General features: G+C 46.4%; 1 protein-coding gene across 2 annotated transcripts in view; it reads right to left on the bottom strand.

Annotated features, from left to right (window-relative positions):
- Positions 1-11,837: 11,837 nt before the first annotated feature.
- ZC3H12C (zinc finger CCCH-type containing 12C) overlaps positions 11,838-19,272 on the bottom strand; it is a 78,209-nt gene continuing 70,774 nt past the window's right edge. For both annotated transcript variants that reach the window (XM_044257687.1, XM_044257688.1), the window contains exon 6: positions 11,838-19,030. In XM_044257687.1, coding sequence (XP_044113622.1) covers positions 17,634-19,030 — 1,397 coding nt within the window. In that variant the 3' untranslated portion in view covers positions 11,838-17,633. The remainder of the gene's footprint in view (positions 19,031-19,272) is intronic.

The following is a 19,272-nucleotide window of genomic DNA, read 5'->3' on the forward strand; positions in this document are numbered from 1 at the left end:
AGGTGTCTTTAGGTCTGGGGTGAGTCTCTTATAGGCAGCATATAGATGGGTCTTGTTTTTTTATCCATTCTGCCACCATCCTGTGTCTTTTGATTGGACATGTAGTCCATTTACATTCAAAATAATTATTGATATGTATTTATTGTCCTTTTGTTACTTGTTTTGGTGCTGTTTTTGTAGTTTTACTCTGATCCTTCCCTTGTTCTCTTTCATGGTTTGCTAGTTTTCTTTAGTGATGTTTACTTTAGTGATGATTTCTTTCTCTTTATTTTTGCATATCTTATATTTATTCTTTGCATATCTTTATTCTTTGCATATCTATTAGTAGTTTGTGATGCAGTTACCATTAGGTTTGTATATATCATCTGCATAGAGCAATCTCTAAGAGGTTGATAGTCACTTAACTTTGAACCCATTCTCTACTCCCACTCTTCCCGTCCCCCAACATTTTAGGTATAAAGTGACGTATTTTATATCTTTTTATTTTGTGAATCCCTTGATGAATATTTTACAAAAATTCTTAATTTTATTGCTTTCGTGTTTCCTGTTTTTCATACTGTCACTTATGGTCTTTCCTTTCCACTTTAAGAGTTCCCTTTAATATTTCTTGCAGGACTGGTTTAGTGGTCAAGAGTTTTTGTCTAGGAAACTGTTTATCTCTCCTTCTATTCTGAATGACAGTCTTGCTGGGTTGAATTGTTGGCTCCAGATTTTTCCCTTTCAGCACAGATCTTATTTGCTAATTGATTTTCTTCCTGAATGTTATATCTATTAAAGCAAGTGGGCTGTAAGGTCTCCTACTTTCATTGTATCTGGCAGTTTTTCCCTTTTTGTCTGCAACTATTTCCTTATGCATGCATTTGCTTTAATACTGAGTGAACCTATAAATCCATACTATTGTTGGATTTATTACTGTATAATGCTCTTCCTTGTCTCTTGTTACACTTTCTGTTTTAAAGTCTGTTTTGTCTGATGTAAGTATTCCTACCCCGATCTTTTTTTTTTTTCTTCTTCTTTCCTTTACGTGGATGATCTTATTTCATCTGTTTATTTTCAATCTGTATGTTTCTTTAGGTCTGAAGTGAGTCTCTCACAGGCAGTATATAGATGGGTCTTTTAAGAATCCGTTCCGTCACACTTTTGATTGGAATATTTAAACCACTTAAATGAAAAGATATTGCTCTGAGGGTTGCTGGAGAGGAAGTAGGTGAGGGAATGGGGTAACTGTGACGGGCGTTAAGGAGGGCGTGTGATGTAATGAGCACTGGATGTTGTATACAACTGATTGAACTCTACCTCTGAAACTAAGGATACATCATATGTTAATTGAATTTAAATAAAGTAAAAATTAAAAAATATTGCTGATAGGTATTTACTTATTGCTATTTTGTTAATTGTTTTCTGTTTTTTTTTTGTTGTTATACTTCTCTGTTTCTGTTTCTTGCTTGCTTGTGATTTATGAATTTCTTTCATGTTGTGCTTGAGTTTCTTTTTGTGTTTGTATATCTTTTATAGACTTTGGTTTGAGGTCGCCATGAGGTTCATATACAACATCCTAAGTCTGTAGTAATCTATATGAAATTGATAATTACTAAAGTTCAAAAACATTCTAACCAAACTCCATTTTTATCCCCCTCTATCTCCCCTTATCCCTCTCATATTTAATGTGTATGTTGTCATATTTTACAAGTCCGTTAACTAATTTTTTGAATATAATTTGACCACTTTTGTTTTTCAGCCTTCATACTACCTTTATCAATTACTGACCTACTACCTTCACCATATGTTTGTTTTTACTCATGAAGTTTTTTTTTCTTTTGTAATTTTGTTCTAATTGTGGCCTTTTCTTTCCACTTAAAGAAATCCTTTAACAGTTTTTGTAACACTGATTTGTTTGCTTGTTAATTTATTTTTTGGTGTAAAAAGTTGGTTTTATGGGGCACCTGAGTGGCTCAGTGGGTTAAGCCTCTGCCTTCTGCTCAGGTCATGATCTTGGGGTCCTGGGATGGAGCCCCGCATTGGGCTCTCTGCTCAGCAGGGAGCCTGCTTGCCCCTCTCTCTCTGCCTGCTTGTGATTTCTGTCTGTCAAATAAATAAAATCTTTTTTAAAAAGGTGGTTTTGGGGTGCCTGGGTGGTGAAAGCCTCTGCCTTCGGCTCAGGTCATGATCCTAGGGTCCTGGGATTGAGTCCCACATCGGGCTCTCAGCTCAGCAGGGAGCCTGCCTCCTCTTCTCTCTCTCTGCCTGCTTGTGATATCTGTCTGTCAAATAAATATATAAAATATATATTTTAAAAATGTGGTTTTAGCAATGCATGGGTAAGACCTGTGGGCAGAAAGAGCTGCCTGAGTAAGGCTGGTTTAGTGGGGGATAAACTCTTTTAATTTTATGTTTGTCTGGGAAACTCTCGTCTCTCCTTCAATTCTGAATAATAACTTTGCTTGGATTTTGTTTTTGGTTGTAGGTTTTTTCCTTTACTTTGGCTATATCATGTCATTCCTTTCTGGTTGTTGCATCTTCTGCTGGAAAATCAGTTGATAGTGTAGCTGTTGATAGGGTTTCCTTTATACATAACTAGTTGTTTTTCTCTTGCTGCTTTTAAAATTCTCTTTCTATTTTTAATATTTGACATTTTCATTATTATACACTGTGGCCTAAACCTCTTAGCATTCATATTGTTCAAGTCCCACTGTGCTTCCTGAACCTAGACATCTGTTTTCTTCTCCACATTAGGGAAGCTCTCAGCTCTTATTTCTTCAAATGGATTTCCTATGGACTTCTTCCTCTTTTTCTCTTCCTTATGGAACCCCCAAAACATGCATATTCTCTTGATATTATCAACGAGATGCATTCATTATCCTCATTTAAAAATATTCTTTCTTTCTTCTTTTTGCTGTATAGGCTGGGTGCTTTCCATTACTCTGTCTTCCAGATCATGGATTCTTTCTTCCACAGTTTCTAATCTGTTTGTTGATTCCCTTTTGTGTTTTTTTCATTTGAGTTATTCTTTGATTCTGATTGTTTCTTGTTCCCATTTGCTATCTCTTTGTTGAAGCTGTCATGGAACTCATTCACTCTTGTCTCCAGTTGGGTAAGCATCTTTATGTCCATGTCTTTGAACTCTTTATTGGGTAGGTTGCTTTTCTCTGTTTCATTTACTTCTTTCTGAGGTTTTTACCATGTTTTATTTGAAGCATAGTCCTCGTTCTCCTTACTTTGCTTGACTTTCTGTGTTTGTTCCTGTGAAATATGTGGAACAGATATTACTGCTAAACTTGTAGGAATGATTTGTGTATGGGTGTCCCATTTGGAGATTTTGTGTGTTTGGTGATATTGGCTGGCTGGCTTGAGCTGTGGCTGGCATCAGATGGGGGTCCTGGGGCACTCTGTGCTAGGGTCTGCATGGTGTGATGGCCGGAGATGACCTGGAAGTGAGCTGGGGTGGTCTCTGGGCTCTCCCCACAGAGAGATCCAGGTTGGGCAGTGGAAGCCAGTCGGAGCATGTTTGGGGCCGTCCCATGACTCTGTGTGCAGGGTGTCCTGGAAGGAAATCTGAAGCCTGAGCAGGTGTAACCTGGGTAGCCCCAGGACTATCTCCCAGAGGCACCCCCTAAGGATACATGAAGCTGAAGCAGGTGCAGGCCAGGGAGGTCCTGGCACCCTCTGTGCTGAGGATGCCCTGGGTAACTGGGGTACTCTGTGGAGGAGACACCCTTGTGGGGGGGGGCTGGACTTGATGCGGGTACAGGCTGGGGTGTCATGGCGTGCTGTGTAAAGGGGGTGCCCTGGCAGGGCGATGTAGGAAAGGTAGGTGTGGGGAGGGGATCCTGGTACAATCCTGGCCAGACTGCTGAAACTGAAGTGGGTGCATGCTTGGGGGGTTCTGGAATGCTCTGTGAGTCCTCTGGAGCTGAGCTGGTGTGGGCCTAGGTGTTCCGGGTGGCTTTGTGCCTGTGTCACTTGGGTGAGATGGTGGGAGCTGTAGTCCAGGGACGTCCCACTGTGGGTCACTCTGGGGCTGGCTTGGTGGGATGGCAAGAGCTGGCGTGCCTTGAGGCCCGGGTCTTACTGAGCTGGGCGGTCAGCTGTGGTGCCCAGACCCTGCTCCAGATCCTGCTGTCAAGGTGAAGGGGTAATGTAAACAGTGGTGCTTGCCAGTGCCTCTGAACCTCAGAAGGCTCAAGAGTTCTAGAGCTGGATTCTTTCTATTCTATTTTTTTTTAAATTTCATCTTTTTCCTGTGCCTCAGGGGATCTGGGGTCAGGGCCTGGGGCTTGCTGACGTGGTGGGCTGGCAAGGGCGCTGGGACCCATTCCCGTCTGCACTATCAAAGTGGAGGGGAACATACACAGTGGTGTTCACTGGGGCTTGGGGGTCTGCCTTGGGGAGTCTGGGGCTGGTGGGGGTGGCAGGCAGAGGGGCGTGCTAGAACCCTGCTCCTGTCTGTGCCATTGGAGTGTGGGGCAGAGGAGTGCCAGCTGTTGTGCTCACCAGCACCTTGACCCTGGAGAGCGTTCGAGCTGGCTGTTCAGCAGATGCTCTAGGGATGGTTGCTTTATATTCTGGTTGTCCTTTTCAACTGCAACTTTTTTTGTAGTGCCCCAGGGCAGACATATCAGCTCTAGGTCCTGAGTCCTGCCCCTCCCTGCAGCACTGGCGACACTGGGTGGGCTATATCTCTCCCACTGTTCTCTCTGTGTCCCCTTGTCCTTGGGCGAGCAGAAGCTGTCCTGTCAGCAGTTTGTTCTTATTCAGGAGGAACTGCCTATGTGCAGATGTAGATTCAGGGTGACTTGTGAAGGTATGGTGAGTCCACAAGGAGGGAAATTCATGGTCTTCTGAGTTGCCATCTTGGACCCTGCAACTTTGCAACAACAACTTCAGGGCGGGTGGTCAGGAAGGCTTCACTAAGAAGGGGACCCTTGAGGGTAGACTGCAGAAGTGTGGGTGGGAAATGTGCAGGGACGTGGGGACAAGCACAGGGTGGGGAGGGCAGCTGGCAGAAATGCCCCAGGGGCGCGTGGATGGCAGCTTGGGAAGCTGCCAGGAGGCTGGGAAGGGGCCGGGTTTCCCTGGAGTGGCGTCCGAGAGACCCTGCTTCCCAGGGTGACGGTGCTGCTGTCGACTGCCCGTGGAGCAGCGGGGGAGCCAGGTGACCGTGCGGGGTGGGACCTGTCCTGAGAGAGGCGACGGAATACGTCTCCGCGGGGGATGCTCCCAACATGGAAAGACTCAGCTCTGCGCCTGGGGTGGGGAAGGCTCCACAGACGACTGTGGGGAGGACCGAGGCCAGCCTGGGGTGGGAGCAGATCCCGACACCCCGGGCCATGGCCGGCGCTCACCATGCTGAGCATGATGGGCCGCCCGATCTAGACATCTGGCCTGACCTTTTGCGACCAGATGGCTCTCACCCAGAGCAGTGGGGTGAGGCCTGAAGGATGAGTCTGCAAAACCACCCCGGCGTTTCCAGTGTGAGAGTGACCGACCTTATTCACAGTAGTGAGAATATTCTGGTTGCTATGCGGAGGGGGTGGGGGAGAGAAGAATTAGGAAGAAGGGGTTCATGTTCTAGAAGTTTCTTTAGAGACCCGGGCAGGCCAAATATTGACATTGGGCGGGCTGCCCTGGACCTGCACAGTGCTCAGGACGGTGGCCTTGGGTGGCACTCTTTGTGACCGACGTAGGATCTTACATGGCCTGGATGGGCATGTGGCCAAACCCTCACCCACCACCACCCAAATTAAAAGTCTGACTTGAGTCAACTTCAGAGGCGAGTCCCTGCAAGGGCTCCTGTTCCACACACTGAGTTCATCTTGTTGACCCTCTCAAGGGAGGGGCAACCGTAGCAGGCCCCCCGTTGCCGACCGTCTTCTAGATTTGTCTTCCTCAAAATTGTGATCCACCATTTGCTTTCTGTTTACAAACCTCCAGTATTTTTACTGGACCCAGTATTACTTGTTTGCAGGGACTTCACACCCCAATTCTTTCTTTTCTTTTTTTTTTTTCCACAGCATCAGGTATTTTATTTATTTATTTGCTAACACGTAATGTATTATTTGTTTCAGGGATACAGGTCTGGGACTCATCAGTCTTATTCCATTCGCAGCAGTCACCATAACCTCCCCGATGTCTGTTCCCCAGCCACCTTATCCCTCCCCCACCCCCCAGCAATACTCAGTTTGTTTCCTGAGATTAAGAGTCTCTTAGGGTTTTTCTCCCTCCCTGGTCCCATCTTGTCTTATTTTATCCCTCCATGACTCCGTGCCCTGCCTCTCTAATTCCTTGTATCAGGGAGATCATATGATAATCGTCTCTCTGGTTGACTTATTTCGCTCAGCATAATACCCTCTAGTTCCATCTGTGTCATGGCAAAGGGCAGGATTTTGGGGTTTTTTTGATGGCTGCATAGTACTCCATTGTATATATATATATATATATATATATATATATATATATACCACATCTTCTTTATCCATTCATCTGTTGTTGGACATCTAGGCTCTTTCCATAGTTTGGCTATTGTGGACATTGCTGCTATAAACATTGGGGTGTACATGCCCCTTTGGATCACTATATTTGTGGGTTTTTTAAAAGATTTTATTTATTTATTTGACAATGAGAGCAGGAACACAAGCAGGGGGAGTGGGAGAGGGAAAGCAGGTTTCTTGTTGAGCAGAGAGCCCGATGTGGGGCTTGATCCCAGGACCCTGGGATCATGACCTGAGCCGAAGGCAGATGCTTAACAACTGAGCCACCCAGGTGCCCCTACATTTGTATCTTTAGGGTAAATATCCAGAAATTGCTGGGTCATAAGGTAGCTCTATTTTCAACTTTTTGAGGAACTTCCACACTGTTTTCCAGAGTGGCTGCACCAACTTGCATTCCCACCAACAGTGTAGGAGGTTCCCCTTTTTCCACATCCTCGCCAGCATCTGTCATTTCCTGGCTTATTAATTTTAGCCATACCAACTGGTGTGAGGGTGTATTTCACTGTGGTTTTGATCTGTATTTCCCTGATGATGAGCACTTTTTCATGTGTCTGTTGGCCATTTGGATGTCTTTGCAGAAATGTCTGTTCATGTCTTCTGCCCATTTCTTGATTGGATTATTTGTTCTTTGGGTGTTGGGTTTGATAAGTTCTTTCTAGATTTTGGATACTAGCCCTTTATCTGGTATGTCATTTGTGAATATCTTCTCCCATTCTGTCTGTTGTCTTTTGGTTTTGTTGACTGTTTCCTTTGCTGTGCAAAAGCTTTTGATCTTAACGAAGTCCCAATAGTTGATTTTTGCTTTGCTTTTGGCAATGTTCCTAGGAAGAAGTTGCTGGGGCTGAGGTAGAAATGGTTGCTGCCTGTGTCTGTGTTCTCCTCAAGGATTTTGATGGATTCCTGTCTCATCTTTCAGCCATTTAGAGTCTATTTTTGTGTGTGGTATAAGTAAATGGTCCAGTTTCATTCTTCTGCATGTGGCTGTCCAATTTTCCCAACACCATTTGCTGAAGAGACTGTCTTTATTCCATTGGACATTCTTTCCTGCTTTGTCGAAGATGAGTTGACCATAGAGTTGAGGGCCATTTCTGGGCTCTCTATTCTGTTCCATTGATCTCAGTGTCTGTTTTTGTGCCAGTGCCATCCTGTCATAAAGCACTTCAATTCTTGAGGCAGGCATGACAAAATGGAAGGGCTGGTGGTGAGGGCTTCAGTCCGAGCTGCTCACACAGGGGCATGGGCTGTCTGGCCTCTGTGTATCTCCTAGCTTGATCCCCATGAGCTCAGTAACTCAGCCAGTCCAGAAGCGCCTGGGTGGCTCAGTTAGTTAAGCATCCCACTCTTGATCTCAGCTCAGGTCTTGATCTCAGTGTCCGTGAGTTCAAGCCCTGCACTGGGCTCCATGCCCCACTGGGTGTGGAGCCCACTTTAAAACAGAACAAAGCAATTCAGCCACTCGAAACCCTCTGTCCTTGGAAGGTACTCTGAAACACGCCTGTCCTCTGTGCATGTTCCTTCTGACTAGTATGTTCTCTTGCTCCCTAAAGCCATTGCCTGACTGCCCGAAGCAGCATCACTGGTCATAAGCCTCCTGGACTGCTTCCCTTGTTCCCTTTTCCCTGGACTATGATCTTTCCTGGGCAGAAGCCAAGAGACATTATAGCTAACTTGTAACCCTGAACGTGAATTAGGTGGTGGTAATCATCCGTTCTCTCCAGGTATTTTCATCTTCAACACCTGCCTCAACAAGAGCTACTTTAGCAACTGATGAATGAATGAATGAATCAGTCATAGGGCAAAACTGAGCCCAACACAGCCACTGTTCCTGAGGCTCACTGACTTGGCCCAAGGGAGAAAGGCGGTGGGTCAACCAGCCAACTTCTTGAAATCCTACAGCCCAACCCCACAGAGGCCTGTCCTAAAGGAGCGTGGGCCTCCTCTCTGTTAGAAAGGCCAGGGACAGCTGTAGGGATGGGTAGGGTTTTCTGTGGAGCCAGGCATTCTGTCTGGTGGAGGCTGGTGAAGAAGGGTTGCCTGTAGGGTGCTGCCTAGAGGGCTCGGGGCCTTGCCTGTTGCTGGTTGGGAAGGGTTGGGGATCTCGAGTCTGCGATGGCTGTGGGGTGAGACAGTGCATCTGTTGGTCACCGGGACTGGGCGGGCTGTGACAATATAATAAAGGCGTCCTGCCTTCATCATGCCCTGTCTGTGGTGGGGAGGATCTGGAGGTGGAGGTCAAGGGCTTCCAGGTAGCGCATCAGGAGAAGCGTAACTCCAGGGAGGCCCACGTTTTGCTGTGAGCTGCCATTATCTGCTTTACGACCGGAGAGAGCGTCTCTCTCAGTTCCTGCTCTTTTCCTCTGGGAGGACCGCCTGCCTCAGAAACGCAGTGTCTCCGAGGGTCGTGTGCGCAGAGCTTACTGCCACAGTAAGCTCTGTGGGTGCTGCTCTCCTGTGACCCAAGGCTGAGTCAGGTACCCCTCCAGGTCAGCAGAGAAGGGTTGGAAGGCACCCTGGTGGCAGTGCTGCCTGTCGATAGGGACAAACAGCCTCCCACAAGATGGCCAGTTAGGACCACCCGCCCCCGGCTCCCTAAGGGCCAAGGAAGCGAGCTGCGACACTGCTGCCTGGCTTCGGTTGGGACGCCTAGAGCCTGGCTGCTCGGTCCTTAATGTACGTATATCTTTGCACCATGACTGGAGCTCGTGGCTGGATTCCTGTGTTCTCTGCATCACCCTCTTAGCTACGGGGCATTTTCTGCTTCCATCTGGAAGGTGGCCTGGGAAGTCTGTATATGAAATTCATCTTCGAGGGATCAGGATCTTCCTAGGCCCGTTTGTTGCCAGGGTCCTCTTTCCCCACCCCCATGGCCACCGCTGCCTGCTGAGCTCAGGGTCACCAGGCAGCCTCTGGAGGGGTGGGGCTGTGGGGGTAGAGAAGGAGCAGAGTGGAGAATCCCATCTTTCTGGACCACTGGGAACCAGGGGGAGCTGGGGAGGGCGGCCTGTGAAGGCAGGGAGGATGGAGGCACCGATGTTTTTAGGCCCCTGGGACTGGTGCTGCATCGCTGTGCCGCCCTGAGGCCAGGGGCGGCCTCCGGTCCCACTCCAGTCCCGTCCGCGGCTGTGGGCCCCGTCCATGGCTGAACGCCTCCCTGAGTGCACAGAGGCCATGAAGTTGAGCTTGAGCTAGAAGAATGTGCATGTGCTCTGCATCTCCCTTGATGGATTCTGAATTCCCGGCATCTCCAGGCACCTTGCATTCATGCCTTGCAGCGTGCTGGGTCCTCGCCGTGTTCATTCGTGTTCATTCGGTGTCATACACAACAAACCCGCAGGTCTCCTCCCGGGCTGCACTGAAGAGCTCTTCGGGTGGTTACGATTGTGTTTGCCATCTCCGTGAGTCTTCCCATGTGCATACTTGAAATGAATGATAATTATGGGTTTGGAAAGTGGAGTGGGGAGAGAGGAGTCATGAAGCCTGGAGGTGGAGAAGCCCATGTCCTGGCGCCCAGTGTGGGGTGCTGGCAGGGCTCACGGTGCCAGGGGGTGGCCCAGCTGGGTCGCTGGCCCATACAGGCTTCCGGGCAAGAGCGAGAAGGGCAGGGCATTGGGTGGGTGAAAAGTGCATTTCGTAAGTTTCGTACTTCCTGCGTTTGGAGAATTCTGCCCCTCACTGAGCTCTCCCGGGGAACCGAAGGGAATCTGCTGGGCCACCTAATTAAACTTGTCTGGCTCTAGTCTCATGCTGGATTTGTGCAAATAGAAGGCCTGGGAACTGCCAATGGCAGCCCCTTCATATGAAAGGTGTTGTGTTTACGGTGGGCATTGTGAGAGCCCATGCACTCAAGGGGGCTTCTTGAAGGATGCCCAAGAAGGGCACTGCGCATGATTGGAAACATTAGAAAAGAATGCACTGCCTTCTACCATTTACGTGCTTCGCATTTGCAGAACCAGGACTAGGTCAACTCTCACATGCATGTGCGAGTGCAGAGGGTCTGACTTGGTCCTAACAGGCCACAGATGAGGTGGTGGTTCTCTCTGGTCACTAATCTGCCCATCTCTGCACACGGGGTGGACGCCAGTGCCAGATCTGAGAGCGGCACGGAGAGGAATGCAGTTCTTAAAAAGTTGCTTTAAAAAAATCTTAAGGCCAAGTAGTAGTGCCTGGATGGCTCAGTTAAGCATCTGATTCTCCATTGCAGCTCAGGTCATGATCTCAGGGTGGTGGGATTGAGCCCTGCCTTGGGCTCCGTGCTGGGTGTGGGGACTGCTTAAGGTTCTCTCCCTCACCCTCTGCCTCCCCCCTCCTTGCTTTCTTTCTCTAAAACAAATCTTCAAAACAGCATCTGCGGCTGAGGCACAAATGTTCATAGGTGTTGAACTGGTGAGAGACCCTGTGATAGGTATTTTGTAGTAAATAAACTCAACCTTTGAGTTGCTGTCTCAGCTCTCCCTTTCCCCAGCATGACTTGATTCATGAGGACGTGAATCCTTGCTCTGTAGACGGAGGAACGAGACAGGGGAGGATTAAGCGACGGGCACTAGCCCACAGGGCTGCCTCCTTGGACACCTCCCCAGAGCCTGGTTCCACCCCTCTGGCCTCACAGACTTGGAACGCGATGCCTTCTCTGCCGCTACAGCTGGGCACCACAGTTAGATCTGCTGCGGGCGAGGAGAGGAGTCCCCTCACTCTGGATCCCAGGTAAAGAGCTTACGGGGCAGAGGGAGGGGGAAAGAAAAGACCTGACAAATGGTGATTGTAGTAAAAAAACAAAAACAAAAACAAAAAAACCAAGAAGCAAAATGAAAAACTGAAAAACAATGGAGGAAAAAAATCCTGATCTGGAAATAGAAGTTTCTTAGACATAGACCTAGAACATGAATATGCTAGATCTTGAAGATCAGGAGACCATTTTGGATTTGTGACTACAGATGACAGACTATTTTCAGTTCCCAGTGGGTATCAAATAAGAGAAGTGAACCTACTTAGAGTAGGCATTAGTGGGATCCTAAGCTTGATTCATGCCAGGGAGGGAGCAGCAAACAAGACACATACAACAGAGACCTCATCAGGTCACGAAATGATGCAGAAGGCTAAGAAGCTTAGGTTAACGACTGGTGGGAAATTATTAGAATAGTGAGGAACGACTAGTTATCTTTGGCCTTTAATTCCAATTTTCCCATGAGTTAATGATGGCTCAGACCCATTGGTAGTGAACATGTGTGTATCCTGTGTTCCTAACCATGGCCTGTAGGCAAACGGCGGGACTAGAGAAAGGGGTTCCTGATTACTTAGCATCTGTGCTGCTGTAGGAGGTCAATGTTGTCATGACACAAAAACAAACCACCATTAAAAAAAAGATATTTTTAATTTTTTTTTTCTCAGTGGCAGATTCACATCGCTGTTCTGATACGGATTTCCAGTAAGTCTAAAATACTGTTTTTGGAGTTGTAAAAATTCCATGACAGAGACACAGAGAACAAACAGAGGATAAACAGAATTGCATCGGTTTGTTGGATGGTTGTTCTAAACATTCTTGACCTTATTTTCCTATAAGAAAAGTTGGAGGGACCAAATTGGAAATTCCATCAGCATAGGACTAGGGTTGGGGGTGGAGGCGGGGGCGGGGACAGTCTAACAGGAAACAATGAGATCAGTCATCTGGTTTGCTAGCAGCGGTGGGTTTATGTCTCTGAGGAGGTCTGCGTGTTTGTGGGTATTTTATGTTAGGTAGGAAACATATAATTTCAAAAAACAGAAGATCTAAAACATACACTGTATAAAAACAAGCCATTGCTTTTCAGTCTTATTTTTTTTTCTTCCCTTGAGACATACGATGCTTTAAGTAAGAGAGGCGTTGAAAGCTTTAATGGACAACAGTTATTTAACTGAAATACCTTATACAGACAGTTGGCCAACTTGGTACGTTTTAAAAGTGAAGTTTTGCAAATTTTATAAAACTGAATTAAAAGATGGACAGACTTTTCAAAAAAAAATTTAACTGCCAAAGGGTCAAACCCTTAAACTGTTTTTAAATCTTCGGACTAGGGACCATAGGGAAAAAGCTACTCCTAATACATAACAGTGTTACTGTGACAAAATAAAAAGAAGGTTAACAGATGGCATTTAAAGAAAAAAATAACCATTTTGAACCGTAAACACTTAAAAAGCTAGCATTGTATTCCAATTTTAAAAGAAAGTATGACTGAAGTGGATGGTAACGTTCAAAACTATTTAATGATCTCATGGAAATGTTATAATGTCAACACAATTTATCAAGCACTAAGAACGAACACAGTCAGCAGTGTGTAGTTTCAATGAATTTAAAATCACACATGATCATGTCAACAATATCGTTCACCAAGGACAGTCCTAAGGTGTCTAAAAAGATCTATACTAAAGGTCTGGACAGAGAAAGCAGGGATACGCTTGGTTTCTTAAGAGTCACAATACAGCAAATGCACATTTTAGCTACAATTACACTAGTTACAATTTTTAATCTTACAGAATAAAGCTACAGTATGTGAAATTACAATATATTTTTCTTCTTTAAAACCATTTTTAAAGAAGGGCACATCTGTCATTTTTTAGAAGTCAAAAAACCAGCAGAAAGATGTAACTGACAAACACAGTCTTTAAAATATTTTGTGGCTAATTACATGCTAATTGTCAAAGTACAACAGAATTTTTGGTCCGTGAGGCCCTTAAAAAATGAAATGTAGGTAAGGTATTCCCATTTATCAATAGAAATACAAAGTTCATGAAAAAACTTCAATACTTATTAAAACATCTGTTGACAGAATGCTTTTTTTGTGTGCGGTTTAACACTGAAAAGTATCTCTAATAAGTAATGGACAGGACAGAAGAAACAAGGAAATTAAATTAATTTAATAGGGCCATCTCAAAATCCTCTTTTGAAGGCCTTCAGTAATAACATTGTGTTTGAATGTCAACTGAAACACTTCTCATTTCTTGTATTAACATGGGTCAGGACTTCTGGCTGAGCCATGCTGGGTTTCCTCCCCCTGGGACAGGGACACTCGAACTCCTGCCCTCCAGCGCAGCCCGCACAGCTCCCCTGCTCCCCTGCCCCCTGACACTCTGGTCTGCAGCGGCTTCTGTGCCGTGCGAGCAGCGGTGAGCAGGTTGGAGAAAGCAGAGGCTTCCCCAGGCCCGGACTAGTTCCTGCCTGATCCGTGACTGAGAGAGTTGGTCAGTCCCTGCCCTTGGGAGCTGGCCAGGCCCATCGGAAACACAGCATGTTTCTCTAACTTTGATCAGCTCTGCTTTCTCTGACACTAATGCACATGTGTAGTTCCTGGATTTGACACTTCATTCTATTTGTGGCTGTAGACCTAGAAAGCTCGCCTTGAGTAAGTCAGTCGGAGAGCAAAAACGAGAACAGAAACCAATCTACCTTAGGGTCAGTGCCATTAAATGGCGGGGGGGGGGGGTTGGGGGGGTAGGAGAACAGGGGACAGCTTGAGAGTTTTCAAAGCACACACACATAGGTATCTCGAGCCCTATCTAACCTATCACAAACTAAGAGCTACAACGTAAAGTATATTTGTTTTATAAATATATTACTGTCCATATACATAGATACAACCGTAAAAGACATGTTAAATAATTATCTGTATAACCAATACTACTTTAAGTTTTTTGTGTGTTTTAAAATTACACATTCTATTAAAATTATCAAAATAACTCTTTAAAAATACCAGGAATAAAACCACTGAAGAGTTGCTTTCCATTCAAGTGGTTCTAGAATCTTATGGTTGGTCCTCCAGACTCCAGGCTTGGTCCTCCACAAGTCAGACAGAGTCCAACGGAGGGAACGAAGGTGAGCCACCAACGGCGTGACACCCTCTCCCATCTGTAATACTTCAGGACAAGTATGTAGGCATGTATGTATATACATATAAAAATGCTCTTTTTAAAGTTATATTACATATTCTCATAAAGGAAATTTCATAAAAGCACAAAGTTCAAGTTTCTACCAGTATCCTCACACGCTGGATACTGGCGTGCGTTTCTTTCAAATGTTGAGGTCAGAGACAAACTCTATCAGGATACAGAGGTCATAAACGGACGGAAAAACGGACGTATCGCGCGCAGGGAGGAAACCGTGAGGGCCAGGATTTGGCCAGCTGCATGCTGCTCCCTCTGTACGGAGACACAGAGACAGTGAACCGGCTAATTACTGGGGAAAGGACAGTCAACTGTCCAGCGTTCGGGGGCAGAATATTCCAATCCGAATTCTTTCTCTCCTATCAGTTGACCACTCTGGGCAGTTTCTCTGCTAACCTCTCCCTCTCCAGTTATCGACTAGCACGTCTGGTAGAAGATAGGATTAAGGTTAAAGTTTTGGCTACAACGAAGGTTCGGAGTCAGCTATGGATTTAATTTAGTGATGGATCCTTTTACTTATTGCTTTAGAGAATTAAGAATTTGCTGTATCAAAACTCTGCCAAATATCTCATATCTCATTTTTAAGCTCTGAAAGCAACACGGGTGTTAAAAAAAAAAAAAGAAGAAGAAAAAGGGAGGGGGACACATTGTCCGCTTGACCTAAGAAACTGCTCTTTCTTCCCTCACAGGTCACTATACTGAAGGATTTCAGCGTGAGCAGTTGAGAGCTATTCACTTCGGGACAGGTAGTGGCGAGCTACACTCGGCTCCCACAGTCCAGAATGCACTGAGCGACGACAGACAGTAAGCGGACACCACGGGTTGCGCAGACTAAAAGTAAGATCCGCAGCACGGGCAGTCTCACTGAAACGGATTTAGTGCACTTTGGCAGAGTCTTCAGAGAGTGAAAATGCTAACGTGACGAAAATGGGAGCGAAACCTACAATTTAAAAAGGATTTCATACTGAAAAAAAAAAAAAGAAAAAAAAAAGAAAAGGCTTAGAACAGGACTAAAATAAAGGGTGCTCCACATCTGTGACCCTAGTTCTGGCACTCGTTTACTCCTACACTTGTTCTACGGAGAGTGACCGACGGAATCAGGGAGAAGAGCTTGACCAAGCGAGCAGGGTCGCCCCCAGACCTCGCTCAGATGGTGTGTGTGGCAACGTCTGCATTGTTTCTGGGTCCAGAGGAGGGCCACACTCCGCTCCACACACCAGTAATTGTGTAGAACACCACTTTCCTGAATTAAGTTTGCTGAACACGGTTCAGATTATTGGATATGTCAATATGCACAATGCCTTTTAGAAGCATTTACTGTATACCCAAATCCTACTTCATGCAACACACAGTGTCACACAAGTAGTGAAAATGTTATCCTAGTCAAAGGTGCTTGGACATTATTTTCAGGCAGCATTTTACCTTTATTTTTAAGTTCTCACTAGGTAAGTTTTAGGAGAAAGAAAATGCCAATAACTGTATTGAATATATTTTAATATAGTCTATAAAACTAAGACAGACACTTTTATTTACCTAAATTGTTACTTTTATTTTTCTACCCTATCCTAGACCTCAATTTTACTTTAAAAATTTGTACTTAAATAAGGGATAAAATGTTGCCCAAAAGTCTAATCATAGTTACACATTTGTGTTTTCACTAGATCTACAAATCAAAATAGTTCTTATAGTTAAAAAGATACAATTTGTATCAACAGTAAAAGGTACTTTCTGGCTTTTTCAGGGCTTTACTTCCAACTGTAGCATGGAGAATGGTCAGAATACCCAGGGCATCGAGGCAGACGACAGACACAGACTAGGAGTCTGTCGCGCAAAGTGAAATTCGGAGCCTGGAGGCGACAGTGAAGTCATGTGAGGTACACGACCCTCTACCCTCAATGCAAAGGTCTGTCTGCTGAGAGCAAAAAGGAATTCGCATCTAGCAAAACCCACTTTGAAACCAGAAATATCCCTTACTAATACTAGAACAGACTTTAGTCTGTAGCTAAAACTACACTATTTGTGGCAAGAATCTGGCCTTAATAATATAACAGGCCCCCCAAAAAACTACCTTCAGGAAAATGGAAAATATACAGTATCTTACAAACAGTTTTAAGTTACCACTTAAAATGCCTCCACCACCCTTCCTATAGTGCAGTATCAATACATTTTGCATATCCTCAACACGTACACCCACCTCAGGCCAGCCTTGATAAATAGCAGGAAAGCGAAGAGTATATTAAATATAAAAGTTGCATTGAGAATAATTAGATTCATTAAAAACAGGCAAGTACTGTGAAAGGGTTCTTTTATCCAGTCTTGTTGTGCCCCGAAACAAAAAGGACAAACACATTAAAAATACAGGTTAATGAGAATCTGGGAATCCAGTTCCATTTTCTACCACCTAGAAGCACATCAGTGCTGGGTCACAAAGCTCTAAACTGGCACAGTTACGGCTTTTGCCTTCTTAAAAAAAAAAAAAAAATGGAAACAACTTTTTCCATTGATTGCATCTGCTTTCCTTTAAGTCAACCATATTAAATTAACTAATTACCTAACGGAGGAAAAAAAAAAATCCAAACAAAAACAAAACAATGAAAAGTGCCGTACTATAAATCATTCTAATATAGACTGTTACCCATTTCCATATAAACTGGTAACTTACATTTTGTTTAAAATATAAAGTCAGTGCTGTAGTATATCTTTGTTTCTATAAATAATGATTATAGCACAAAGAAGCCCACCTTCCCCAAATAAAAATAACTTAAAAAGCTGTAAAAGATTCCAATTAAGCTTGGCTTGCAAAAATAGTTGGCTAGGGTCTAGTCAAAGGTCCGACATTCGGAAAGTATGTAATTGCTTGCAATTGATAGACAAACACCAAGGTAATAAAACACAAAACAAGGATAAAAAGTGCTGCATATAAACCCCTGATGCACCAAAGATTAATATCAAAGATCACAGAGACATCTAATAAATCAAACTGGAACAACTTCCAGCCGAGGAGAGAGCTTTTAAAAAGGAAAGGTTTTAAAAAAAAGTTTGGATGTAAAGCGATCCCGTGCTACTCCCGCTCTGGGGGGCTCTACGTCCAGATTCCATGATACAGTAGTTCACATAAATGGATACTATATAATCTCCTTGCGCCAAGGAGATCACGTGTGCTATTGTAGCAAACCTCCCTCAGCATTTGAGCTGAACAAAAAACTACTAAACACCACGAAGATGCATCGTCTCTCAGTAGCCCAGCTGCGACTTCTCCACGAGGATGGCGGCGGCCAGCTGCTGGGCGTCTGTCACGTGCGGGTTCCGCTTCATGACCGTCCGCACGAGGTCCGGGGGGAAGATGTTGCACAGGTTGATGTAGATCTTCTCCCGGTTGTCCTGGTACCGCGGGGCGTCCGGCGGCACCGCGCAGTAGGGGACGCGCCACGCGGGCTCCGGCGGCTCGGGGAGGCTCTGGAAGGGGAACTGCTCGTAGCCCGGCTGCGTGGGGTTGTCGGGCAGGGAGTAGGTCTGCCGGTAGCCGTAGGCGTCCAGGCCGTAGCTCTGCCGCTCCCAGCTCGCCAGCGCGTCCTGGTGGGAGTAAGGCTTCCTCGGTCGGGAGGGAGAGCTGTCGTACAGCCGCGAGTCCGAGATGCTGTCCAGCCGCGTGGCCACCAGCGAGCGGCCCAGGTGCGGCGCCTTGGAGTGCGCGGAGCCGGGCGGGGAGGGGTAGTCGCCAGGGCAGCTGGAGCGCGCGCCCGCAGCAGGGTGCGGCAGGTGCGCGGCCAGGTGGGGCAGAGGAGGCTTGTGATGGTACTTTGGTTCTTCGTGACTGTAACTTTGCACTCTAGCTAGGGGGTCGTGGAAAGTCTGCAGGAAGGGCTGGGAGTTAAGGCGGCTGTGCGGGTGCATGTGTTGACACTTGAGACTCTCTTCCAGCTGAGGGTCGGGCGAGCTGACGTAGGACCGGTCGTTGTACCCCACGTAGGAGTCACTGCTCCCACAGCTCATGCTCCCTTCGCTACTGCAGTCAGAGGCGACGGAGCTGATCCTGTAATCTGTGTCCAGGGAGAAACGCCTTTCGGGACTGCGTGGGCCTGAGATGCTCAGGTTGGAGTACGCGTTCAACATGGAATAGTATCCGATGTCGACGGGCGAGTCGCACTTGGGATACTGTTCGTAAGGCATCGGCGTTCCGTGATTTTTGGTTGCCATCATCAGCGGAGGATATTGTCCCTGTGGTCTTTGATCCTGAGGTGGGAAGTGAACTCCAGATGGAAGGCCATTGCTTAGAGACGGAGCGCTTTGGGGTTTTGCGGTGGAAGTAGCTGGGATACTGACTAAAGAAGGGACAGACCTGGTTTCCAATTTGTTTTTGGTGGGAAGCTTTTCCTCGAGGTCTTGGTAGACTTGGGTCCTTATGCTGGGGTCCGACTGCCTCTTGGGAGCACCGCGCTTGGCGTCGGCGGTGCCGTCCGCTTTCGTGCTGCAGGGCACACTGTTGCTCTTCACCAGCCCTCCCTCGTTGGCCGTTTTGGCCGCGCTGTTTCTAGACATGGCCCGGAGCTCGTCGGCCACCGAGCGCTGCGGCTGGCTGCCCCGCTCGGGATGGTAGTATTTGCACTTGTGCCCGTAGGTGCACTTCTTCCCTACGGAGAGGAACATCGATTAGGCAAAGGCACCAGGCCCCGGCGGCTCAGTCTGGCACGACTGCCGTAACTCGGGAGACAAAGGCGGAAATGGAAGGGACACGAAGTTGCTCTTCTGTCCCTTCCTCGGGAGACCTGCCCCCTCTCCGGTCCTCTCTAGAGTGACCGACCCACTGGCCGGGTGACTGAGTCACCTCCCGAGGGTTGGGTTAATGCCCTGCGCCCTCACCTCCTCCCTGCCC

The sequence above is a fragment of the Neovison vison genome, chromosome 7 (genome assembly GCF_020171115.1).
Source record: "Neovison vison isolate M4711 chromosome 7, ASM_NN_V1, whole genome shotgun sequence".
Classification (NCBI taxonomy): Eukaryota; Metazoa; Chordata; class Mammalia; order Carnivora; family Mustelidae; genus Neogale; species Neogale vison.